Source organism: Epinephelus moara, chromosome 7, assembly GCF_006386435.1.
Source record: "Epinephelus moara isolate mb chromosome 7, YSFRI_EMoa_1.0, whole genome shotgun sequence".
NCBI lineage: Eukaryota > Metazoa > Chordata > Actinopteri > Perciformes > Serranidae > Epinephelus > Epinephelus moara.
Window position 1 is genome coordinate 9980447 of NC_065512.1, and position 27831 is coordinate 10008277.

The 27831-nt window shown below is 40.9% G+C and overlaps 1 protein-coding gene across 2 annotated transcripts; it reads left to right on the forward strand.

Annotated features, from left to right (window-relative positions):
* Positions 1-26530, forward strand: wdfy2 (WD repeat and FYVE domain containing 2). 2 transcript variants are annotated; one of them, XM_050048105.1, is made up of 13 exons: positions 264-321; positions 3184-3251; positions 4470-4571; positions 5465-5538; positions 6490-6544; positions 9859-10009; positions 12530-12642; positions 14763-14889; positions 16418-16523; positions 18209-18310; positions 20982-21112; positions 21219-21327; positions 22619-26530. In XM_050048105.1, exons 4-13 carry the CDS (start codon positions 5479-5481, stop codon positions 22646-22648), a joined length of 984 nt encoding a protein of 327 aa, XP_049904062.1. In that variant the 5' UTR covers positions 264-321; positions 3184-3251; positions 4470-4571; positions 5465-5478; the 3' UTR covers positions 22649-26530. The 2 variants fall into 2 exon arrangements, with proteins under 2 accessions (XP_049904061.1, XP_049904062.1); XM_050048104.1 differs by lacking the exon at positions 4470-4571 and having other exon boundaries at positions 1-321.
* The last annotated feature ends 1301 nt before the right edge of the window (positions 26531-27831 follow it).

A 27831-nucleotide genomic window follows, 5' to 3' on the forward strand; every position in this document is an offset into this window, starting at 1 on the left:
TGTGTGTGTGTGTGTGTGTGTGTTGTCAGCTGACAGGCAGCATCCCTGGCAGCCGTCACAACACCGTGTGCTGCCTGCTGACAGCTAGCTAGCAGCTCCTAGCCGAGGCTCCGCTGTTGCACCAGGGGTGGGTTATGTTTCCCGGAGCCAGCACCGTACACGGAGGCTCGTGCACCACCGACTCATGGCGGCCGAAATCCAGCCCCAACCGCAGGCTCGGAAGCCATGTCTGCTGAGCAAGATCGAGGCTTTCCAGGATGTTGTGAGCTCGGCGGTCATCATTCCCAAAGAAGACGGTGTTATCAGCGTGTCGGAGGACAGGTAAGCGGCCAGGGCACGAAATAACCTCCAAATCCCGGGTTATAACCGTCACCTGGCTCGTGTCCACCGTTATAACGTCTCCGCTTCTGTCGGTCAGTAATGAAGCTCGTGCCGCTCGTGGCTTAACTAGCATAATAATATCAAAGCGGTGTGTTGAAATGGTCCAACGGTTTAAACATGCACTAACGTTTCAATAAACGTGTCACCTGACACCGTCATTTGAGCGCATTACATGCTAGTTAAGCACAGTATGCTCCTTGTTATTCTAATATCTTTAACCAAGCAACTTAACGTATTAAACAAATATATAATTTAGCAAATTAAACGGCTGGTTATCAGTTTTAATAGCGGCTAACGTTCGCTTGCTAGCTACCAAACATGAACCCATTCATGGAAAAGCAGCTTGAGGTATTGATGTGTCATGTTATGTTAAGAGCAAGGAAAACATGGATTTGCCACACAAACCAGAGTTTCTCAACCCAGGGCTCGGGCCCCCAAACAGGGTCACTAGCTGTAACATCAGGACCCACATTCCTCCCCCCAGTCTCCCAGTTCTACACTTGCCTGAGGCTGTGTGTGTGTGTCTGTTGGTTGCAGAGTGTGTATATCCAGTCTATTGACATCTGCAAGTGCTTGAGGGAGGGTGTGATCCTGCACATGTTCAAAGGTTGTAGGTCTTGTCATGCCTGTTACTGTGTTACTCAGTTACTGCGACCATTACATTTGCATTTTCTATAATCACTTAGGATCAATAAACACAGTAAGACATATCATCTCCTTCACAATAATACTGGTATCATTTTTAATGTCATATGCAAACTCATATTTTGATACTCACAATATTGCGACTTGTTGACACATTGATGTCATACTGTTACCCACGGCAACAACAAGCATAGCTGAATGCAAAAGTATATCTGACTCCATAGTGGTTCCAAAAAGAGGAGCAGCTTCAGTAGTGTGGAATAAACTGTGGCGTCCTGAATGTTTTATGAACAGCCCCGGACTTCTCAGACTCTTTTAGTGACTTACCGCTGAGCGAACTTATTCAGCGGCTCCTCTGCCAGCAGCACAGCGTTTCTTCCTCTCCTCTCTCACCATGTGCACACAGCCTACATCAGCAAACAACAGCAACATTATGAGCTTGTAGCTCGACTAAAAAGCTACATAAATGTGATTCGTATCGTAACAGCCTGTCACAGGTTACAGCATGATGATTAGAGGAGAAATGGCAGAGCATAAAGGTCCACCTGTTGATTTATATATATATATGTAGATCCCAGGGGACATTTGTTGTATTTGGGAGCTGTTTAAATGTGTAATTTGTGGAAGATTTTATTTTGTTGAACTGTTAATATTGTGACAGAATCTGAATCTCACTCTGAGTTACTGTTGTTGTTCACAAACTAACGAAATGAGAGATCATTTTTGTTTAGTTTTTACTGAATATTTGAAGGCAAACTGTGAAACTATATCACTTATTTTGCTGCAATTCTATTTTCTTAAATTAATTATTATTGTTATTTTATCTTCAAGAATATCGTTGTCGCAAAAATACCCTGAAATATTGTGATATTATTTTAGGGCCATATCGCCCACCCCTAGTAAGAGGGACAAAAATGAAGCAAGAACTGCAGGATAACAATCATAAGTATGACGTAAAAATTTACAATTAAAAAAATATAATAATAGATCATAAATATTGTATTTCCTGGAAGATTTCCACTCAGAAAACAATTGTTTAGGGAAAAATGTTGAAAATATGAACTAAACTGTTTATTATAGGGGTGCATGATAATACTGTCCAGACTTTTCATGTTAGGGGCCACATGGAGAGATAATGTCGTCCTTACCCATGAGCCTTTTAGTTTTATTTCATTACTACAGAATTTTAAGTTTGGAGAGTATCGCTAAAGGAATAGGCTACCACTTAAATAATCTTGAAAGAGAAATCTTGAAAGCACTGGTTAAATATGTTCACAGAAATGTTGGCATTTTATGAACCTGGAGATAATTTCCTGCAGGAGTTGGGAAGTGTAATGCTTTGCACCACTGATTTGCCTCCCTAAAAGTCAAAGCTTCATGTCACATAACTTCAACACAAGCCTGTCTTTTTCTTGCTCCCTAGCTTTTGTTGATTTTGTTCAGATGGCCAGTGAGAGGAACTGAGAGGGAAAGAGAGGTCTGCCAGACACTCAGGTTTGCTCGGTTCAGTGACCTTTCCAAAAACGGTCAACTTCAGATCTTAGCAAACAGAGCTGCTCCTGAACTCTCCCACAACTAGGCTGGTGCACATCTGAGTGATAGATTACATCCTGTAAATGTTGAGGGGTTAATTTTCATCATTTTGTTATCACTAACAGGACCATAAATATAATTGTTGAGGTGGCAATTAATGTCTTATTACCTCAGGTGATAGTGTTTCCTATCACCTGTATGTGGAGCTACGGAAGCAAAATGCATTCACGTGAGAAAATGAAATTCGGCTCTGTTTTTCTGAACTAATGAGATTATTATCTCAGAATTCTGAGAAAAAAATTAATGGAAAAATCAGTCTTATCTTGTTGTAATGAATGAACAATATTATTTTAAGATTTCTGGGATTAAAAAAATATTAGGCCTGTTTTTAATGCAGAAAAATAATATTATGTCTGAACAGGTCTGATTTGAACTCAGAGAAAGTGAAGTTAGGTGTGTCTACTGTCTTCCCTTGTTGGTGCTGATTGAAAAAAACCTTCCAAAGAGAAACTGCAGCCTGCCTAAAACTCACAGCCCAGAGTGTGTGGAGAATGCATCACATAATTTAGCTCTACAGGAGAGCTCTTGTTAATGCAGATGCTAAAACGTGGTTTCACCCCACAGGACGATTCGGGTATGGCTGAAGAGAGACAGCGGTCAGTACTGGCCCAGTGTCTACCACACGATGTCAAGTAAGTATATGTGCATATGTCAATTTCTAGTGTTTGATTCATAGCCTTAAAATGTCTTCAAACAAGGGCAGTGACTGTGTTTGAATAAACTAAATGATCGGCTTGTTCAGTGTAATCAAATAAGTCATGAATATGTATGAGTATGTAAACTTGGTACGCAAAGTTTTCCCGACAACACGAACCTGTTGTTCACCCCTGTTCATATTTACTCTTCCTCTGTGTTTGGTTTCATTCTGTGTGAGCGTCTCTCCTCAACCAGCATAATGAATTACACAGACTCTATTTGTCAGACTGACATGACAGCGTGGAGTTTACACACTCCTGAAGTGAGATTTGTTGGCGTCTGAGCTCCTGTAGGATTGTTCGCACTCCTCTTTACAGTGCTGCAGTGCTGCACGTCCGTGACACTGTTTGTCCTTGTTTCCCAACAGTTGTGCAACTGAAGGAAATCTCATGCTGCCATCAGCAAGATCTGCAGCTTACACGAGCAGTGCCAGAGGCTGCATATATCAGACATTGTAGTTTACTAATAGATAAACTAAAACCGCAAACGATGACACAGTAATCACCGCTTTCAGGATTTACAGATATAGCAGTTACACTTTTCTCTGTTTTTATATCATCACAAGTATTTCATGTTGGTTGTACGCTCTGGAAACTTTCTGGAAACATTTAGTAATTTTGTCCCCCAAACCTTAGTCAGAATTTGGGAAATTGCGACAGCGCACTGTCATCTAAAGTGGTTAAAGGTTCAGTGTGTATGATTCAGGCAGATGTATTGGCAGAAATGGAGTGTTATATAATTAGTGTGTTTCCTTTAGTGTATAATCACCTGAAAATAAGAATTGTCGTGTTTTCGTTACCTGAAAATGAGCCGTTTATATCTACGTAGGGAGTGTGTCCTCGTCTACGGAGTCAGCCATGTTGTATAGCCATGTTCCTACAGTAGCCTAGAACGGACAAATTGGACACTGGCTTTAGTTAGGGCCATTCGCGTTTTGGCCTTTACGTGCTGAGTCTGTTTTTTTAAATTCGTCGTCCGAAAAACAGTTGTTACACACAGAAACCTTGCACACTAATTCCGATGCTTTTTTTTTGTTCTATTTGTCATGAAAGGTGACAAAATTGAAAAGACACATTTCCTCCTTTGCCTCTCTCCACTGGAGTTACGTATCTGTCTGTCATCACTCCCTCCTTGTCTTTCATTTGGCACCGCAGCTGCATGAAGGGGCGGAGCTGTCCTCCACGTTCTGTGTGCGGTCCACATCCTCCTCCTTGTCATCATCATCCACCCGAATTTTACTATCTGACCTGTTAAAAGTGAGCTATCTGAGTCATGAAATGATTCTGTGCACCCTGTTCCTCTGTCTTGTTGTAGCTGTGTCCTGCCACCACATTGTCTTCACTGATTCATGATCAAACAAACAGAAAACGGACGAAAGTTTCATGCTCATAGTGCAAATGTGAATTTTTAGATGTGCAACAATTTTGGACAGAAAAAACGGACTCAGTATGCAAAGCCTTTAGCAGGCCCTCCACAACGAGCAGTGTCGGATAAACAGATTTTAAATGTGAAACTGTTTTATTCAGTGTTTTTACTGGATTTAATCACCTGATCAGTTTGTTTTGGAGAGGAGGTGACTCCTGCAGATAAATCAGCTCCCCCCTGAATGTCTGGATCCTAAGTTAACAAAGCTAAGCTAGCGACCTGTCTCTGATGAGCCAGACTGCATAGGAGAGACACTGATTTGCAACCTTAAACTGCTGTATTCAGTGTTTTTTCAGTTTTAATCACATGGTCTGTTTGTTCTGGAGAGGAGGAGGCCTCTGTGGATAAATCAGCTCCTGGTAAAACCCTCCTGATCCTACCAGGAAAAGTTCAGCTTGTTGCAGTCTGCAGTCCTCAGCGCTAGACACCACTAAACCCTCCTAAATGTTACACACTGTTCCTTTAACTGGTCGAAAGACATGTCTAAATTATCTACAGTGTATTGATTTTGGAGGTTATTTTTGCCACATGAAATCAGCCAAACAGGGTTTCAACAAAAGGAGGTTCTTTACAGGTTTGTACCGTTTCAAACTGAACCTTTTGTCTAACAGGTATTTGCAAAAAATAGCAACTTAGACTGAAGCTTTTACCCTCAACGACAATAACACACACTCATATTGGCCGAGCGCTCACTGTTACTCTTGTCTATGTTTGTGCCTCGCAGCGCAGTGCTCCTGCATGTCCTTTAACCCAGAGACCAGGAGGCTGTCTGTGGGGATGGATACTGGAAGTATCTGTGTAAGTCCAAACACCAGCCCTCTGGCCTTTCTTCCTTTTCACTCACTCAACTCAAGACTGTTTGCTTTTCTTCTTTGAAGGACACATGTCATCCCTGTGGGTTGTATTTTTGTCCGTATGTTTGCAGGCAGATCTTGTGATATTTGCCGACTACCTTCTCATAAAATAGAAAGCAGCTTTAATTGTATGTGTTTTGGCTGTTAGCTGCTCTCCTGTTTACACGACTGGAATGAGAGCTATGTCAAGTCACTGGGAGCTGTCAGGAAAACATCTGAACTCTGAAACTTTGTGTTTTGTCTTTGAGCTGTGGCGAGGTTGTTTGTTTTAAGTTGTTTGATTCTATGACAAACAACTCGGACATGATTTGTACTGTCATGTACCAGACTGGCCTGTTCCCTACAACACAGCACAGGCTAGTCTATTCTGAGATGCAGCATTTTTTTTTATCAGTTTTTGTTTGGTTGTTTCAGGATTTCTCAGTGGGAGTTGTTTGTTTTGGAACAAATTTGCTGAAACAGAGTCAGACAGTAACACAACAGCACATTTCCTTGGATTTTTATCTCAGAACAAACTTAAAACTTCAAGTAAAGCGTTTCACTGTGGGTGTTGGCTGAAGAGGAAATCACACCATCATACAAAGAGCAGTTCTTCTTTTCACTGGCCGATACACAGGCCTGTTTTTTTACTAAAGTAATTTGCATTTACATTTTTAGAAAGGTGTATCTTAGTATCTTACTGCAGAAGGAAGGCCTACACTTCAAATATAATTTAGACTTTTTTAAAGGCTTGTGTAATCTTCAAGTGTTGCTACAAACATACTGAAATTACAGTGCTGTTATCTTTTTATTTAATCATTTACCAGAAGTTGTTTGCCATATATAGATTTCTTTAGAAACTTTAGTCACTGATTTCAGTCAGTGTGAACGTTTCTCTCCCCTTCCTGTCTTTTAGGAGTTCATCCTGTCAGAAGACTACAATAAGATGACTCCAGCAAGCACCTACCAGGGTGAGACAGGAAGTGTGTGTGTGTTAATTGTGTGAGTCAGTTACACGTCTGGAAGAAAGCCCAAAGATTCCAGTGTTGGTTTGTTTTGAAATTTCTCTGAAACAGTGGTTAAATATCAAACACCCAGTTTGACAAATAATAAAAGCTTTGCTGAATCCGTGTGTTTTTAAATTTGTCTCATGACTTCAGTCGCAGAATTAGACATCGTGTAAAACCCAAAGCCAACCTTAAGGACCCAGTATACTCTGTCAGAAGTGGTCTGTGTTTGGGAATCACAGGGCTTTTCCACAGGCACCTTTGGCCACACCAAGTCACGATACACTATCACGATACATAAGTCAGGATACAATATTATTGCGATTTGAAACCTGTTGCAATATGCTGAGTGTTGCGCTAAACTGAAACATGCTTCGTTATCCCCATATATAAACTTAATCGTGTCAACCCCCACTCAGTGACGGCCAGTTTTTTCACTCCACCCTGTGTGTCAAAGTGTTCGCCTCGTGTATAAACACTTTGGATTCCCCATGTGGTCGAACCACACATCTCAAGTATAAAGTTGTTATTATTGTGACAGGTCTTTAAGCCTTTATGTACTGTACTGCCCCCTCAGTAAACTAATGTTACCATCTGGAGCTTTTATCTTGAAAATCCAACCTTGTCCAGGGCTCCCCGGTAAACTCCTGGTCCCATCAGAGGGCTTTTATTTTGAAAATCCAGCCACATTTCAACTTGTCTGACCACAACCACCACTGTGAGCACCTGTTACCTGATAGGTGCTTTACCTAAAGCCCAGTTCAAACCAATGTTTGGCGACAAGACAAAACCGCCTTAGGACGTTACAGAGAAAAGTTGCAGTGGTGTGAAATGGCCGTCTGAGCTCGACTCAAGCCAGCTGGTGGTGTCACCTGCAACTCCGCTGGTCAAATCAATGGTGGCTGGTTTTACAACGTAAATCTGGTCACCCCTAAAGACATCAGAGACTCCCCCTCACTCTCCACCTTCATGAAAACCCTCAAAATACCTTTTCAACACTGCCTATAACCTCTAAATTCAGTGTACTTCGCCCTCTCTGGACAGTATCACTCCCTATGGATTTTTTTTGTTTTTTGTTTTTTTGATTGCCGTTGTTCTGTGACAAACTGGGATTATCTCATAGAAAAATTAACAAGGTGCTAGAAAAAAATCTTGACATAAGAGCTATAAGTTGCCCAATTTCAACAAAAAAATAACATTTCTTTTGTCCCTTTTAAAGAGAAAAGTAAAACCTGGAATTGACCATGTATCTTGTATATTTTGTTTTTTTAAATTTGGATTTAAAAGGTCTTAAAAAGACAAAAATCTGAATTTCTGGTACCTGCAGACACTTAGTTATGGATCAATGTGCATCCGTTGTGTCATATCTAAATGTGCTACATCATATCTTTAAAATATGTAACTGACCTGGTCCTTGGCCCTCATTGCTACGAGGATGGGATTAGATTTGATTGACTCGAATGCCGTTATTGATTCTGCTTATGGGTCTGATTATTCATAGATTCCCTTACTGATTACTGATTAACTTTCTGTGTGGGGGGAAAGCAGGTGTACACAGGCAACAGTCTGTCTGTCATCATCTAAAATGGATGAGCAAATATTTCTGCAGCTTTTGTTTTCATTTCGGTTTTCTTACATTACATTACATTACAAGTAATGTTTCTTAATAAGTAATGTTTCTTTCTCTCTGCCATGACTTCTTGACGCATGAGTTTGATGTGATTGTTTCGCAAAGCAAAAATGTGAGAAAAACATGCTAGCAGCGATGAAAGGAATTGATGAGCTCGGATGCATAATGATATAATATAATAATAATATTAATAATATTTATTTGTATAGCACTGATCTAAACAAGGTTACAAAGTGCATTGAAAAAGGACAACAATACAAAACAAAGGCGTTTTAGGCAATGATTTACAAACGGGTAATGTGTAGCCTAATCTCCTCAGACAGAGAATTCCAGAGCTAGTGAGGGCAGACTTGAGGATCTCGGGTCTCGACTTGGAGTGGTCAGAAGCTCAGCTGTATAACTCGGCACTAAACCATGTTGAGCTTTAAGAGTCATTAAAAGAATCTTAAAATCAGTTCTGAAGTTAACTGGCAACCAGTGGAGGGAGGCGAGAGTTGGGTTGATATGTGACCTTTGATGTGTCCCAGTTAAACTACAACCTGCAGCATTCTGTGTTAGTTGAAGCCGAGCTACTGAAGCTTTACTGAGGCATGTAAACAGTGCATTGCAGTAGTGGAGGCACGAGAATACAAAAGCATGAATAAGCTTTTCTAGGTCAGAAAAAGAGACAGCTGATTTGATTTTGATAATATTTCTTAGGTGGAAGCAGCAGGGTTTAATGAGATGATTGACATGTGGTTCAAAGCTCAACTGAGAATCAAAAGTGATGCTTAAATTTCTCGCTGTTGATTTTATATTAGTACCCAGAGGACCAATAAAGGGCTGTAATTTCCTTGCTAAGTGATCAGAGCCAAAGATAATTACTTCTGTCTTGTCTGAGTTGAGCTGCAGAAAATTACAAGTCATCCATTTCTTAAACGATTGCAACAGATGCATACGATTGTGACGGATCAGAAAATTAAGATACGGTTCTTACTTCCCATCTTGACTCCTTTTTGCTTTGAAAGTTTATTTCTAAGAGCTGCTAAAATTCTTCAGTTCTCTAAAATCTGTGGACCTTATTTTTTATCACCATGTTTGTATTATTACTCAGGCAGTTCAGGACAATTCACTGCTAATAAAGTCTGCTCAGCTCTGTGAACCGAAGTCTTTAAAAACTGCAGCCTGAGGAATGTTTGTTCTCCGGCGGTTTTCATAATTCATTTCTTTCCTTTGAGTATAACTCACTCAGAAATAACTGGACCAGAGCGCCGCTGATCGATCTCCACACGTCTCCTTCTCAGCCTCGGCTACATTAAATGTTTTCTTTATTGTATGAATGCACACACCAGTCTTGGGAAAATTGATTCTTGGATGAATGGGGTGTAATATATATGTAGTTGACCTTTCATGGTGTGTGTTTGTCTGATGTTATGTGAAGATGTGTATCACATGTTCCTGTGTCATGTGTGGCAGTTTGAAAGCAGCTTTGTCTACATTTAAACTGTTATACCCTACTGTAGCACCATCTTTCTGTTTTCAAAATATGGTGTTAAATGCGTATTTCTGACAACACCATACCAGAGATTTCTGGGTAGGCTCCTGCACTCTGATTAAAGTGCTTGTGAAATTTCATGTGTTGTATTTCTGTGTTTCCGTGTGCCTGCAGCCCATCAGGGTCGAGTGACAGTGGTGCTGTTTGTGCTGGAGATGGAGTGGCTCCTGAGCACCGGCCAGGACAAAAACTTCAACTGGCACTGCTCAGAGAGCGGCCAGCAGCTGGGGACGTATCGCACTGCCGCCTGGGTTACAGGACTACAGTATCCTTTAATGCCCCTCCTCCCCACTCCGTGCCCTGTTTGTTGTCTTGATTTGTCGGCCACTTGGCCCTTGGAGTGCGCTCAATGAACTTGACAGCCAAGCTTCCTGCTAAATGGAGTCAGTGGATGTAACGGAGCGGGAAGTGACGAGCCATCTTTGGTGCTGTGGACTGTGAAAAATCTCAGGCTTTTTATTATGACAACACAAGTCTATTTTAAGGCCACGGCAACATAAGATGGGGCAATTGAGATTCGAGATTAGCTCCCAGTTAGTTTGTACTAATGGGAAGGGCTAACAATAGGCATCAGTCACGCTGTTGTCAAGGAAACAGTCTGAGTAGGTTTCAGTAATGGCCAGATGAAAGGCTGTGAGTGCTCAGCAGCGACACCGATCCATACCAATGAGCCTGCCGTGTGCTACATGCTAACCTGTGGCATGAAAACCAGTGGGAGAGACGCTGGGCAGTGACTGGAGTGACTTTAGACTTGATCATGACGTTGTGTGAGGAGTGTTGTGTTTGCAATGAGCATGTGAAAAGCCAACATGTTGATAGTTGAATTTGTTTGATACATCTACTTTAAATGTACAATTTATCCCCAAATCAAAAATACACTTTCTTCCTCTTTCCTGTAGTGCCATTTATTAATTAACATAGTTCTGGTTTAAGTTGCAGAGTGTTGGAGATATCAGCCGTAGAGATGTCTGCCTTCTCTCCAATATAATGGAACTAGATGGCACTCAGCTTGTGTTGTGTGGATGCAATTCAGTAGATAGACAATAGTAGGTCTGTGGATTATCATGAGAACCGGGTCATGATTTCTAGAAAGAGACATTGCTGTTGACTTTTTCAAATGTATTTTTTGGCTCTTTGAGCACCACAAGCTGAGTGCCATCTAGTTCCATTATATTAGAGAGAAGGCTGACATCTCTACAGCCGAGATTTCCAACACTCGGAAAATGGTAAATGGGCTGCACTTGGATAGTGCTTTTCTAGTCTGCCGACCACTCAAATCTCTCACATTCACTCATTCACACACACAGTCACACTGATGGCAGAGGCTGCCATACATGGTGCCACCTGCTACTCAGTAACCATTCACACACTCTCACGGACAAAACAGCCATCGGAGCAATTTGGCGTTCAGTATCTTGCCCAAGGATACTTCGACATGTAGACTGGAGGAGCTGAAGATTGAACCGATTAGTGGACGACCTGCTCTACCTCTGAGCCACAGCTGCCCCCAGCTCTTACCAAAAAAATCTTGATTGATAAAAGCACATTAGTGACTGTACAGTAGTTGAACTGCTGCAACAGTCATATGTAATCCATTTGTATAAAAATCTTTTAAACCAAAGCCTGATTTCACCCAAGACCAGTGGTTCTCAAATTGTGAGGCAGGCCCCCTGTGGAGTGTTGAGCCATAGCAGGTGGGACACACTTGGGGATAAATGGCATAACTATAGCAAGTTTGAATGAATCTCATTTATGTGGATTCAACAGATGCTGAAAAATAATTCAGAAAGCAAAATGACTTGTAAAGTTTAGATATATAAAGACAAATGACACTCAAAAAGCAAGCAGGTTGAGAAACTATGACAAAGCTTATCTCTCTGTTGGTTCACTTTAAGTGTATTTAGAGAGCCATGTGTGTTTTTTTGTGTCAACATTCTAGAAGAACATATTTTTTATTTGCTCAACAGTAGTTCATTGAAAGGTGAAAGGAAACCAGCTCTTTCCACACGTCCTTGTTATTTTAATGAAACGTTCAAATGCCAACAATATCATTGCTGAAAGTTAAAGCCAGCCCCCCCAGCCCATTCACTCTTGTTGGCTATATTTGCAATCTGTCCGTGATTTTTGTAGCTTCCTCTTGGATGCATGATGCCTACAATCTGGGACCTGGTCGCTACCTTTTAATTAAGTCCTGCCCTCATCTGTGTGTTGTGCCTAAGAACATCCTGAGCGCAGCAAATAAGAAGAAAATGAGAAAACACAGGCAGAGGGCAAAGTCTCAGCAGATAATTATGCCACCACACACCTCTAGTGGGTCATACGTGATGATTGAGGGGGATTACGTCTTTATGAGTCTATACGTTGTTAATCCTGCCCAGTGTACCTTTAAGACAGAAGAATTTAGAGTAGGACTGAGTAATGAGATTGTATCTTGCGCAGTCGTTTTTCATCTCCACCACACAGACAGTGTTGTAATGATTTTGGTCTGTAGTGACTGAACCAGGTCAGAGGAGGACTCTGACTAAATGGCCAGTGAAAGAGCGAAGAGTCATCCACTATGCTGCCACTGCAAAGGGCCATGACACAAATCTTTCATGTTAAAGTTACACACCGACAAAACCGTTTGGTTCAGAGTACAGTTCAGTTGTTGTGTTGACGCTGCAGTGGGGTTTTGCTTGCTTGGTCTGCGCTTTTGGTCCAGTAACAGATAAAGATCCAAGTTAATGCATGAAGAGTTTTTAAGCAGGACACAGTTTCTTCTTCTTTGACCTTAATTCTATCCCAGGTTTGATGTGGAGACCAGACACGCCTTCGTCGGGGACCAGTCTGGTCAGGTGACCATCCTGAAGCTGGAGCAGGACAGCTGCAGCCTGGTCACCACCTTCAAGGGACACACTGGTACACCACGCACACACACACACACACACACTGCACACAATAGAGCTGACATGATTAATCAATCATTAAATCAATTTGCTGATTCTCCCTGTCAGTGAAAATTGAATATCTTTGGATTTTGGACTGTTGTTTAGACAAAACAAAACATTACAAGATGTCGTGTTAAGTTATGCGCAAACCAGTCTGCGACGCCAGGGATCAGCATGCCCAGGGCCCCACCCCTGCCTGCCGCCTGGCACACAATACACTGAACCCTGATTCCTGTCCCTGCACGGGACCCCACGAGGTACTCGAAGTCCAAATAGTCCGTTTCATCAAGGTGTTTTTGAATCGTTTTTAGTTTGGCCCCTCCCCTGGAACCACTTTGTCTTGGTAGACTTGGTAGATCACGGGGACACGCAAACCCCACCACCACGTTAAGGTGGCGATTCTTGGAGGAGAAATTAGTTTCCTCCGTGGGGTGGCTGGGCTCAGCCGTTAAGATAGGGTGAGGAGCTCAGACATCCAGAGGGAGCTCGGAGTAGAGCGGCTGCTCCTTCATGTCCAAAGGGGTCAGTTGAGGTGGTTCAGGCATCTGATCAGGATCCTCCTGGACACCTCCAGTTAGAGGTGTTGGGAGCACGTCCCACTGGTAGGAGGCCCCAGGGCAGACCCAGAACACACTGGAGGGATTATATATTTCATCTGGCCTTGGGGTCCCCCAGGAGGAGCTGGAAAGCGTTGCTGAGGAGAGGGACGTCTGGGGTGCTCTGTTCAGCCTGCTGCCCCTGTGACCCGGCCCCGGATAAGCGGATGAAAATGGATGGATGTTGAGTTATATTGAGTCCTGGCATGTCATAGACTAACCAATCATCCTATTAATCAATAGTATAATCACCAGATTTATCCAGTCCACAATGAAGGTTATCTTCAGTGTCAGCCCCAGCACACGCATTAATGAAGCTTTGAACTCTTGCAGCCTGTACAACTGTAAATGAGCTACAACATGGTAAATACAACTGGCATCAGTTTTGGCTTTTTTTCCAGATGTTGTTGGCACAAAGAAAAATAATTGGTTACCTAAACTGCCTCGCAGCTACATCTCAGATAATTTCTCCTGCTTTGCTTTCACACACTCACAGCAAGAACAAACAAGTATCTTTTCCTTGTTTGCCTCGTAGGCTGCTTGTTTCCTCTGCTGATATGAGTGAGAGAAGCTGCTACTGAATGCTAATCACAGAAACTTGACTTTTCTAATACTATTGATAATTGCTTATATATCTATATAATTGTCTCTTCATCACTGGAACATGTTAATGAAACAATTACAGGTTTGTGCAGAAGTCTATCAGCGGGGGACAACAGCTTTTGTCAGGAGGGAAATGGGATAATGGAAGAGGGAAATTAAATCTTTATGCATAAATTTAATATCTTACATTTTAATGAACCTCACATAAACCACCAGGTTCATGCAGTCGCTGCATTAAAGTCACACAATACTCCGTCAGCTTCTTCTGTTCTCAGACAGATTGCAGATTTATTGAGCGAGTTGAGAAGTGATTTTAAGAGCCAGGATGGTCTTGACTGTTCAAGAAAGTCTTTTGTAACTGTCACTGTGGATTCTGCTTTAACAAAGGAGACAGTGAAAATGTATTTTCAAGTGTCTTAACTGAGATTAAAAGTCGGTAGAAACAAGGATAAAAGGATGAAGAGACATTTTAATTAGTTTAAAGATGAGTTCAAGGCCGGGAACAAATTTAGTGAAAGGATTTTCGTCACACTCACTGTTGTTTGAAATATCAGAAAAGAGACGACATGCAAACAGATGATATTTCCGTGGAGTTGTGTATGTTAACAGTATCAGCTCAATAAATTAGCCTTCAAGCTCAACACATAAAGTCAAACACAGAGGAAACACAGTGGTTAAACTGACATGACAGCCCTGGAACACCAACCTGGTTCTTAGGTTTATCAGTTTGTTGATCAGTGCATCATGAATAATTCTGCCTCATCCTCAGAGCTGTGGTTATATTCTCTGCGCCGGACTTGGCCTGATGTTTGTCCTTGTCGACTGACCTTTGTGAGGCAGAGTGACTTTGTGCTGCTGATGTGTTTCACTGATGTGCTGTACTTTGCTCTAGGTAATGTGACGGCGCTGTGTTGGGACCCGGTCCAGAGGGTGTTGTTCTCCGGCAGCTCAGACCACTCCATCATCATGTGGGACATCGGAGGGCGCAAAGGCACCGCCATCGAACTGCAAGGACACAAGTAAGAATCACAAACAGATGCTCTTCGAGCTCTTTTTCTATGTTATTACTGAGCTATTTATACTGTATTAAATTAGTGCTTTAGCTGCAACCAGTGGCTCCACAGCCTGCTCTGTCAGTCCTTCCACACAAATTTCCCCCGCCCTTTAGCAGCCACAGTTTTTGCACTTGGAGGCGGAAATTTGGTATGGAGGTCATGCTTGTTTTGTTGCAAACCAAATTGCCTCTAAAGGAATATTAAAGTATCTATCCAGTAAACTATAACCTCTTCTAGACCTGCACCATGTTATGTAAATATATCACGTATAACTATGTTTGAAGAACCTGCAGAGTAACTTTCTGTAAAAGTTGCTAAGACACTCTTACTAGGTCAGACCTACCTAGCAGCATTTCTTAGACATTTGCCACAGGACACACTTCTGAACTGAATGCTGTCAGATTTATGGAAATGCTACAGCAGCACAAAGTGAATCCTTTAATAAGTCAGACAGTGCACCAACAAATATGATATATTTATATGGATAGTCATATTTTTATTCATGCAGGTGGTGTGGAGAATTAATAATCTGAAGAAAGCAAACAAGACATGTATTTAAGATCTCCATCTGCACATTTAACCTTTATGTTTATCTGATAAGTGCTGAAATGGGTCGTCAATCAACAAACAAATATTTGGCAACAACACTGATAATTGATTTATTGTTTAAGTCTTCTTTAAGCAACATTGCTAAAGAGTTGCTCCAACTTTTTAAATGTTATTTTATTTTCTGCACTTCTGATTTACGACATTTTATATAGTTGACCAAACGTTAGTCGACCAGAGAGGTCATTAGTTGGCAAGATTTCATTGGTTGCTTAGTCACAGGGGCAAAAAACAACCTGAAACTCTATTCGGAGCTCCACCATGTCAAAACTAATCAAAACCTATATGACTGGACCATGTGGGATTTTAATTTGAAAGGACAGACACAGGAAGTGTCCACGCTCAGCAGTCAGACAGGAGTCAGGTTAATTTCCAGGGCTGGTACCTGCGGTTATTCCACAGGCTAGTTAATAACATGTCGGGCAGGAAATCCAAAGTGTGGGATCATTTTGAGAAGGTGAAGGACGAACCCAAGGTGATATGTAAACTCATCTTCATTGGTCGACTACAAACATGACGTATCATCTGAAACATGTCAGTAGCTACATGCCCATTAGCCCACAGCGTCATTAACAGGCGGCTCGCTCAGTGTGTGACGTGCACTTGTAGATAAAATATAGGCCTATATTAATGAAGGTTCATTAGTACGGTTTTGTAACTATGACTGAAAAGGGCCTGTCTTTCAGACTATCACAATAAAAAAGATAAAGTTGTATTTTCGGCTGTTTTGTTGCAGTGTGAGATGTGAGTGCAAAGTTTTAAGAAGCATGTCTCATAAACTACTAATGTTCATACTGGGACATTTGCCACTCATTTTTTTAGTGCAGCCATTTGCTTCATTTGTTATCCAACATTTGTGTGTTTCTGTGTGTCTGTGTGTCTACAGTGACAAGGTTCAGGGCTTGTGCTACGCCTCACACACTCGTCAGCTCATCTCCTGCAGCTCAGATGGAGGCATAGTTATCTGGAACATGGATGTAACACGACAAGAGGTGAGAGAGAGAAAGAGTGGGACATCCACCCGACGCACAGCCACACACTCACACGGAGTCTGCGACACGTTGTGAAGTAAAAACCGGAAACATATGGAAACGTGTCATGTGTGCCGTGTGTTTTTATGCCTGTTTGCACACGTGCGCATGCTGTGATAAATCAGTGTGTCAGATTAAGTGCAGATGTTTGCTCTCCCTCCTACTCTAGAATAAACTTTCTTAAGAGATCCATGAAAAGTCACCTGAGCAGCAGAATGATCTTTGATTTTCTCTCTTACAAAACACACACGCAGTCTGGTTTCAGCCATCTGTTCTCTCCTCTGTACTCTGTGCTCTGCCAGTGTCCACACTGTTAGTTAGTTAGGACTTTGTTGCTTCTTCATTTACACAGAGTCACTTCTATTCTGCCTCAGCGTCACTCCGTTGAGCCTCAGTCTCCATTGTTAGGCCCTAATTTACAGGAGACACAGAGGGACTGGTAGGATGAAGAAACTGTTTGTCAAGAAATAGTTCCAGCACATACTCCCCCTTTAATTAGGATTAGTCATTTCTCTTTGTGTAGGAATTAAACAAATAAGATACTGTATAAATAAGACAGTCAAAGCTAGGCCTGCGAACTGAACACATGGACACAAGATTAATTTTAGTTTCATGCTTCTTAAATGTGAGAATGTGATGCTTATCTTTGTCATTCATGATAATAAAATGAGTAGCTTTGGATTTTTGGACTTTTGGTCCAGGGTTGTGTACCGAACTTTGTATTTTTAAGGATACCAACTGAAATATGTCAGTATTACCAAGTACAACAATTCATGTTAAATCCATCAGTGCCAAATGTTGGTACCAGAAAAACCTCTAGATTAAAAATGTCAAGCGTGTCCTGGCCAAGACAGGACAGGTATGGAGTTAGATTTGTGTCTTTATTACATGCGAGAAAATAAATGATATGAGAGGAAAAAAAATATTTGAGAGAAAAAATGTTCACACTGCAAAAAATAATAATATTTGAGACTAAAGAAAGTTTTGAGAGAAAGTATTTTGTCATAGAATATAAAAAAATTATTTGAGATTTAAAAAATGATTTCCGAATTTCTCAAATATTATTTTTTTGCTATCAGTGTGAAAACATTTTCTCTAAAAAAAAAAAAAAATTGTTTCTCTCAAAACATTTTTCTTCTCTCTCCCAAACCTAAGTCTGTGAGCAGAGAAGCACTATTCTCTTTAGTCTAGTCGACTACGTCACCGCTGCAGCAGATATCACATTTTTGTCATTACAAAGAAAGTATCGACAAAAGAGACTGTTGGGTGCCAGTACCAAACTCCAGGTACTACAAGAATGTGATCGGCAACCAAACCAAGGTTGACTGGATAAAACATATGAATTGAAGACATCACTTTGGGTTCAGGGTTTTAAAATTTATTTGCAAAACAATTAATCGATAAATCAAGAAAATACCAGGCAGATTGATCGATAATGAAGATAAACGTTATTTGTAGCCCCCAAACTAATAAAAATATCAACGTCTGTGTTCTACGAAAGTTTGCTCTACAGTAGTTTAAATCAAAATTATTTTACATTTGTCCGGGTCTTTAAAAATGAAAAATAACTTTAGGGTTTTTATTTGTGCTTTAATTGCATTTTTGATGATGATTTGATCACATGAAACAACTGTGTGTTTGCACAGACCCCAGAGTGGTTGGACAGCGACTCCTGTCAGAAGTGTGAGCAGCCTTTCTTCTGGAACTTCAAACAAATGTGGGACAGTAAGAAGATCGGCCTGCGACAGGTACTGTTCAGTCCTATTCTTAATTTCCTTTTGTTCATTTCACTTCTGTATGAAAAGTTCCATATTATAAATCATCAGATACAAACTAACTCAGTCATCAGTAGCTCTACTAAACCCTGAATTCCACCCTCACGACTTTTCCAACAACACACACAACTCTTCCTACACTGTGACTGTTATTGTCTCAATCTCACAAACAGCTTCACTCATTTCAAGTGTGTGTGTGTGTGTGTCTGTGTGTGTGTTTGTGTGAGTTCATGAATACAGTAATAGCCATTTTTCGACAGCCCAGCAGTCTTCAGGGACATTCTTTAGCAAGAACCAAACACAACTCACTGTGATGTTGGTGTTGGTGTTTTGGGGGGATGACGTTTCTGTTTCATTTGCTCTAAAAAGCAATCTCAAAGGCACAAAAAAGCCAAATACAACCGAATGTGGGACCAATAAAGCAGCACTGTGAGCAGTATACAACAGCGTACAGACGACAGAGAAGCTGTGAAGGTGGAGGAGGGTGAGAACGTCTTTTTTATAGCTGAGTCAGTTAAAAATATGAAAAGAAACAGAAACAAACATAATCATAAAAATACAAGTGTTAAGATCAGTCCGGTGTTTTGTTGCAGTGCTGTTTAACACTTGACAGAATCCAAAATGAGTCGTGACTCCACACAGACTTCAGTTTTTTGACTTAGAGTGACTTCATGAGGGGGGCAACACGATTGTGCAATGAATCAACTCTTGACAACCAACTCATGTTGCACAAACCAGAGCTATTTGTTGGATCACAGTGACACAGGTAACAGCTGACACTTCAGACGTTCACATTTATATGTAAACACTACACTGTGGTCAGCAGAAAACAGATGGCAACGTGCAAAACATTCATTCATGTATCACATGAATAACACACCTGAAGGTGACCCTGATCTGTGTCTGTACCAAATAGTTTGGAGCTTCGAAGCTTCACTCATAATGTTGACATTCAAATTCTAAATCAACATTTGAATGCTGTGCGCCTTTTTTGCATGTACATTCTGATTAAACAGGTATGTTTTCCAGGGCTGGGTATCGCCACTGATCCTGAATCAATTCAGTTTCAATTCACAAGGTCCTGATTCAATTGAGTTCGATTCGATATTGATTTAATCAGGGATATTTCGGTTATAATACCAATTTTTGCAAGCATGTGAAACTGTTTCTCAGAGAATTGTTGCTGAACGGGTGTATTAAAAAAGTACTGACTTTCTCCTTGTGGAGGTTTCATTGCACTGACAGTAGCAAGCGTAGCTGTCGTCAGCTCAAGTTATCTTCACTTCTCTGTCTCCACCGCAGCATCTCTGCTTGGTGTTTGTGTGTGTGTGTGTCTGTGTGCATGAGTAAAAGTGGCGCAGCAGCCAGGACGCACAGACAGCAGGAGGAGAGGCTGCTGCACCATGATGATAAATGACACCAAAACAGAAAAGCAGTAAGCTAACAGCTACAGATAAAAGAGCGCTAACATCAGAGCTTCTCAATACTATGGTCGTTAATAATTTAGTGCCGGCGGCCTGTTATTACCGACTATATCGACAGGATTAAAGCTTCACACGTCCGGGGGAAAAACGTATATCAAAACATCGATTTCAGATTTATTGAGTCATTCAAACAAAGATCGATTTGAATTAGATGAATTGATTATTTTATTTACGAAAAATGAACGAACAAATGAACTATTTGTAGAATTCCAGTGGTGGCTTCACAGGATTGTTTCTGACTGTGATCCAAACATTTCCAATAACTCGATAGCGTTGTAAAGCCCAAAAGTCAAACTTTATTTTAAAAAAAGACAGATGTAATCGTTTCCAAAATTCAAACCATGTTTTTATCCAACAAAATATTCTGATTCAATTCATATTTGTTGGTGTTCAGGCTTTAAAAAACAACATTTTCACTACAGTCAAAAAACATTTTGCTCCCCTACTTGCAGCACACAAAGGGAGGCATGCACCTGTATTAATGGGGCAGACCAGCAGCAGTCTAACAACTCGTAAATTACATTTAGTCATTAAAGAATATTGATTTAATTATTATTTTTTTTTTTTTGTGACGACAGACATTCATTTTTGAAATACAGCATAATGGTCACAAACTGACAGAGCTCCCATGCAGGCTGGACTGTTCTTATTTTCTTCAATTTCTCTGATATAATTAGAGCTAAGGCATTTATCCATGTAACATATCTTTAAACAATGGTTTGTATTATATCTTAAGAAAAGTTAAAAAAAAAAACATAACAGACATTTGAAACTTCATTCAAAAACTTCAAAACAGATTTCAAATGTAAAAAATGACATTCAGTACATCCCTTAAAGTTTTAAACTTTGCTCAAAAGATTTACTCTGCTATTACTGTTTTACTATTTTTAAAAAGACATTACATTTGTTTGAGAGTGCATAACGACTTAGGACTCCAAATACAAAGTTCAGGACTTGGACTTGATTGATTTATACTTGTTGGTCTTGACTCAGGACTTCAGCCAAGACTGAAGACTTACTTTTGACGTGCATAACAATGATGTTTGCCCACCTCTGGTAGTTAGGATACTACCTTTTATTTTTTGTTTTAAAAACTCCTAGTAAGAAAAGAGACTGTTGCTGATAAAGCTGTCATGTTCATGTCCCCCTGTGTTCCTCAGCACCACTGCAGGAAGTGCGGCCAGGCAGTGTGCGGCAAATGTTCGTCCAAGCGCTCCACCATCCCCCTCATGGGCTTCGAGTTTGAGGTGCGCGTGTGTGACAGCTGCCACGAGTCCATCACTGACGAGGAGTGAGTAACAATTAGCCTCTGTTGCTGGCACATACTGAACCTTTGTGCTCTCGGCGTTCTGAGCGCTCCCACAGAAAAAGTAACGGTTTCCCTTTGTGTCTTGCAGTCGAGCGCCCACAGCCACCTTCCATGACAGCAAGCACAGCATTGTTTACATGCACTATGAGCCCACCACTGGGAATCTGCTCACCTCTGGCACCGACAAGGTTATCAAGGTCTGCATGGGAACGAACAGTATCTGTTGTATTCATGAGTCTCAGATATGACATGTAAGCACACACAGTAACATGTAGCAGGGTCAGTCCTGAGCAGGGTGAGTTTTAACTGTGCTGAGAAGGTTAGGTTTTGTGCAGCTCGATTAAAGCCAGATTAAGCTGCTAAGGGACCCCTACTACCCCCATATGTGCATTATGCATGTATCCTGTTCTGTTTAAAGGGGACTTGTTATGCTTTTCCTTTTTAATCGGTCATATGTTTAATATAACAACATTGGATGTTGATATTAAACGTGGCCAAAGTTTCAAATGATAAGATAAACTGTGAGCAAAAACCTCAGGCTACTTTCAAAACACGCTGACATCAGCTACTGCCAGTGTTGACAGTACACACTACTGCATGTACATACTAACAGTGCAGAGGACCTACAAACGCTGACCAATCAGAGCAGACTGGACTTTTTCCAATGAGGGGAGCTTAAAGAGACAGGCGCTAAAAAAGAGGCTTCTCAGGGGGAGGATGAATACAGGTGTTGCAGCACAGACAGTATGAGGAAAACAAAGTGTTCTTTCAACATGAAAACATGTTCTAGTAGAAACCTTAAGCCCAGTTCAGACCAATGATTTGTAACGAGACAAAACTTGCAGTTGCAGCAGAGTGAACTGGCCGGTCTGAGCTTGACTCAAGCCGGCTGATGGTGTCACCTGCATCTCAGTTTGTCAAATCAGAACAGAAGTACAGAGAGTTGTTGCATAGAGATGATACACCAGCTCATCTAGTTGTTTTGGTGTGAACCAGCAGGTTTTTAAAACGTTGCACAACGGCACATTTGTACGTAGTTGCAAGCTTCAACTCATCTTGTCGCGAATCTTTGGTCTGAACTGGGGTTTAAATGCAAGTATGAACCTGAATTGAGCATAGTAGGTCCCTTTTAAGGTCCTGTCTAATCAGCTGGATCACCACCTGCTCCTGGTTTACAGTGTGTCCAGCAGTTTGTGGTATTTTGCTGAAATACAAATTAATATAAGAGTATATCCCAGCAATATATCTACTAAAAATTAATTGCATTGACACAAAATTTTGACAGTGTACAAGACTGGAAATAATAGGTAAAAATGAATTTTATATTAAATGAAAAGTTGTGAGTCACAGATTCAGAAACGTATAAATATGTCTTCATTTTTGCAGACATAGATCATGATGGATTAATTTTTAATCTCTGAACTTTTAGAAACACTCTGCAGTCTCTGTGGAAGCTGCTTCAAACTGACAAACTGATTTTGTCCGCAGCTATGGGACATGACTCCTGTGGTGTCCTGAGATCTGTGGGCGTCCAGCAGTCAGCAGGAGGCTCTGTTCACCAAACTGTGGTGATTTCACGGCGGCAGTCGCACTTGGAAGAGAAAGACAGAAGCATATCCAACACTATCGATGTCATCTGGATAATATTTAACAGTTATTCAACAAGTAGCGGTGGCTGTTGCACGTTCACAGTGAGGACACTGCAGGCCGGTGAAGCCTGGGAACAGGACAGGCCCTGGATGACACAAGGTTACAGACAGTTGTGGGTGTTTGTTTGTGTGAAGGGTGGCGGATCTGTGTGTGTGTGTGTGTGTGGGAGGGTTTGAGGACTTTGACTTTATAAGGAATTGAAACACCTTATTTACTTAACGTTCATGCATTCCTACCGATTTCATACTGGAAACAGTGAGAGAAACATTTCTGCGCTGGCAGAGGGTACCACCAAACCCAAACTTGGTACTTTTCTTTAGATGTGAAGCACAACATGAAACTGGAACACTCATTCACAGTCACGCTCACTCACATTTATTTAGCAGGCTGCAGATTCTCCACAAGAGGAGGCTGTTTGACCAGTTCTACACCTGCAAACCTGCACCACCTGCAGGAACACAAAGTAACAGCGGCAGCAGTTTTTGCTTGTCTTTATTTTTTGTACTCTACATCTCACAAAGAGGACTCGTCAGCTGCTGTTTAAGGTCAAAAATTAAGTTTCAGACTCAACAAATCTGGTCAGGACCTCCTCTTTCTACCAGAGGACACTTAGAAGAGAGGAGTGTTACATTTTGGACATGTTTAAAGGAATACTTCACCCCCCAAATGATCATTTGTATATCAGTTATTTACCCAGTGTCATGTTGAATTTGTGAGAAAGTGTTTTGTTCTTCTCACAAGCCTCCACGGTAAACGAAGAATCCAAAAACGGATGAAGTTCTTGATGAATTAAAGTCATCAGGGACCTCATTTATCATATAACAACAGCGAAACTATATCAAATCATCTGTTTACTTCCTAAACACATGCATTTTCACTAAAATCTTACTATTTAAAACTGAACTGAAAGTTTTTATCGTCTAGTTTGAGGACAGTGGGACTTAATTATCATTGACAATGTTCTTTATACTTATCAAGTCTTACTGATCCTAAATAGCTAGGAGAAACTAAAAATGCAAACCAAACAGGATATAGTTTTGCTGTTAATAAACGTGGTCACCTTGGACGCCATCAGAAATTTTCCGTTTTTGGATTCTTCATTCACCGTGGAGGCATTTGAGATCAGATACCTTCACAAATTCATAACATAAAACATAATGTGGTGAGTAACTGATACACAAAGGATCTTTAGGATGGGAAGCATTCCTTTAAAATGTAATATGTATAAAACCTGTTATGAAGAACAGCAGCTAAAAAACTGGAGCTGTAACTCATTTCCTGCACTTGTGTCAACACTAGAATTTTTTGATTCAGATGGTGCTCAGGAGCATACCTAGTCTATCTGCTGCCCTGTAATGCTGTTTCTTTCCCTGCCAACGGTGGCACAGGTCGGACTGAAACTGTTGTAGTACACCGGCTGATCCTGGTTTCAGGTGCTTCACATCACCGTCACTGCGTGTTCTTGGTATCATGTTCAAGAGAGGAAAGAAATCATGCGCTACTCTCTGAACGCAGCAAACTGGTATCAGTATCATAAGTTTCTGTTGAGGCTGCTGTTCATCACATCAACCATTACAGTAGAGGGAGAGTTGAGACAAGTTAATCTACTCCAATCTGATTATCTGAATTTGTATCAGAGGTAGAAACAAAAAGGAGTACAGGTCATGCGATTTTGACTTTTGTTTCTACTCAGTGGGCTGGATATGTGCTCAGAGAGGCCTCCAAACTGCACAGTATCTGAATATCCACAGTTTTTTGCAGTTTAAGTATGTGTGGGTGTTTGGCTTAAGTTTCCAGAGGTTAGGTTAATACAGAGGACACTGGTTTTATTTTAAACTCTTGTCATGATACCGTAAGAACACACAGTTTTTGCCTAAATCCACTCAAGTGCTAAGTACACCTGTCGGATTTTGTAATCTGTTAATTAACCAATCAGACTGCTTGCTGATCCTCGTATGTTTTCTACTGTCGGCTGTTTTATGAGATTATTTATTATTCTAAGTGTGGTCTTAATGTTTCTGACATGCAAACGCACATGTCATCGAGCTAATCAGTGGCAGCACGTTCACACATCGCGTATCAGGACTGAAAGGAAACTAATGAACATTTGATTTTGTCGTCATTGTTACTGTCACAATACTGTATACGGACGTTTATGTCAATGCACTGGAATCAAAAAGCAGAAATACGTCACAAATCGCTGCTGTGAAGAGAGAATATGATTTTGTTTTTTGTGATTATCAAGATTTTGCTTTAATGATCAGATGGTTGATCTTCTCATGTTCAAAGCCCACTGAATATTTCCCAAAGATGTTTGATATTTAGATTGAAAATAAGGTTTTGTTAAAACTTGTAGGCTTGACTGTTCATGAAAAAAAAATTGTCTGCACTTTCACATCTGCCCATAAAGGTACATTTATAGCAGCTGTTTACTCATGAATGTGAGCCTGTGGGTACGTAGATCTTAAAGGGACAGTTCTGATTTTTTTAAGTGATGTTGTATGAGGTAGTTGGTGTATTACCTGCAGTAGATAGCGGTCGGCACACTCCCACTTTGCAGAAGTATGCAGGAGTGCTGCCATGGAAACTAAGCAATGTCCTGCTGTGGAAGTAACAAAACATTTTAGCCACAGAAAAAAATCTGTATCTGTCTAAATGTACGCTTTATTGAGAATATTTTCACAGCTTTATCTTGACACTGAGAACCCGTTCCGCTGGAGGAGCGATCAACTCTTTCAGTTCCCCATGTATGCTCTCATCGAAACCACCAAACTCCATTAACAAAACCAGTAATTTAGGCTCGCTCAAAGCGGGAGCTGCTCGTCTACTGCTGCCTCGATTACTTAGTTTGTTTGTGTCATTGTGTGACTTCGGTGAATTCGAACCAACCAGTTTAAACGCTGAAGTCACACAATAACAAACTAACTAACTGTTTGAGGCAGCGGTACACCAGCAGCTTCTGTGTTTGCCGATCTTAAATCACTGTTTTCCCCAATGGAGTCTGGCTTTGAAGAGAGTGCTGTAACAGCTTCAGTTCCCTGTTTGAAGTCCTTTTTTGGGATTAAAATACGTTCTGCTGCTGCCCCCGTCCATGGCAGCTTAGCTTCCATGACAGTACGTCTGCCTGTTTCTCCAAACTGAGGGTGCACAAACTGATCTACTGTACATATTACACTAACTATGCATCAGTACCTCATACAACCCACTTGAAAAGATCTGGACTGTCCCTTTATAGGACCCTGCCAGTGTTTTCCTCAGTTTTTTAGCTTCTTAGCTACAGTACAAATCATGTGCGGTATATTTAATGGTTTTTTAGACCAGTTTTAACTGCATGGTGTACAGTTTCAGGTTTTGAGGATGTGTTTTGCAAATCTTTCAAATACGCTGTCTGTTTCCAGCTCATTGATCGTCACTGCTGAAATTCATGTAAAACGGCGGCTGCTTGGAATAATACTAAAAACACCTAAACTCCCCCTAAAACACAGCTCTGCAAAATAAGTACCTGTGATCTTGTAAAGTATATGAGCTTTAAATGAGCAAAAATTTGATATATCACAGACTACACAGAGTTGTTGGATAAACAATACCCTAACTTCAATTGCAGTCAACGTCAATTCATCTGAGGCCAGTGGTCTATTTTTCTGTTGCAGGAAAGATAACAGACATTGTTGTGTGTTTCAGTGTGTCCATTAATGTAACCATGTATGTATAAATGACTTATTAAAAGAGCAGGTTCACCTACTCCACCTATTTTGTGTGTGTGTGTGTGTTTTTTTAATCTGATTAATTTGATTGTACTTGTGAACATACAGTAGATTTTTACAGAAACAAAACTGAAGTATAGGTAATTTTTCCCTGTTTTACTTCTGTTCTGTTCATCTTCCTCTGCAGCTCTGCAGTCAGTTTCCCGCTGTGCGTCTTTGTGCCACAAATCCCTCATTTCCCAAGGCTCATTTAGTAAAATGTTCAATCACAATCAGAATTCACGCTCTAAAATTAAATCTAAGTGATGTTACTGATTGTTTGGACTGCAGCCTCTGTGAATTTATTCAAGATTGCTCGAATTGGCATCCAAAGAGCTTACACGTGATTCTGTGGCCGTACTGATTCCCCAGATTTCAGCTGGTTGGGAAGAAGCCTGAGAACCAATTCCCAGCCACAGTATAAAAGATATTTACTTGGAGAAACAAATCTTACAACCATTTAAAATGCATATTTGTACTATAGTACTGTAGTCAATGTTTTTGGCTCTGAAGAACAGCTTACATTTTTATTTTATCTGCATCTAACACAAGTTTGAGATCTATAAGAGCGTCTTGCAAAACACTGAAAGAAAGCTGCAGGTTGTTCAGGTCAACTGTGTAAAATAATGCCATCTGCATAAAAGTGGACGCTACAGCTTTGTAAAGACTCAATTATTTATATAAACAGTGAACAAGACTGGTCCTAAGATTGAACCTTGTGGGACACCGTTTATTATTTGTAAAAACTCTGACCTAACATTACCCACTTTTACACTCTGCTGTCTGCCAGAGAGGTAATTTTCAAAACATACACTGCCTTGATAGTGCAGGCAGTGTGGTTGCACTGGGGCCCATGAGATGAGGGGGCCCTTAAGGGAGTTGGCGATTACATTTGGTTTCAATGAAAATTATTAAGTAAACAAAACAAAATGCCTGCAGGTATCTGGTGACCGTTAGGCGAGCAAAACTCTTGCCCAAAAACCACAAAGACCTGCCCTGATGCAGGTAACCTGGTGGAAAGGTTCTTTTATGTTCCCTACATGTAGGTTTAGGAGTGCACAAAATCACCCTCAAACAGCACAGCAAAAATGTGTCAAAGGGGCCTTGAGTTGAGTTTCTGGTTGCCAATATTTGCTGACATGTGGTCTGCCTTGTGTTGAGGAAGGATCAGAATGCACTGAGTGTGTGTTTTTCCACCTCTCTTAAGCCCTGAGAGAGAGCGTCGTCACATCCTGATTGGCCCAGAGGGAGAATGCACCAAGCTGCTCTCAATTCTCACTCATGAGTCCGTCTCCACACAGGTGATCC

What these genes read in the sequence shown, in the direction of transcription:
- wdfy2 (XM_050048104.1), top strand. Translation starts at nt 185, where the DNA reads ATGGCGGCCGAAATCCAGCCCCAACCGCAGGCTCGGAAGCCATGTCTG. An exon ending in GCCTGGGTTACAGGACTACA is followed by an intron (nt 10,010 to 12,529) that starts GTATCCTTTAAT and finishes ATTCTATCCCAG; the next exon opens with GTTTGATGTGGAGACCAGAC. An exon ending in AGAAGATCGGCCTGCGACAG is followed by an intron (nt 18,311 to 20,981) that starts GTACTGTTCAGT and finishes TGTGTTCCTCAG; the next exon opens with CACCACTGCAGGAAGTGCGG.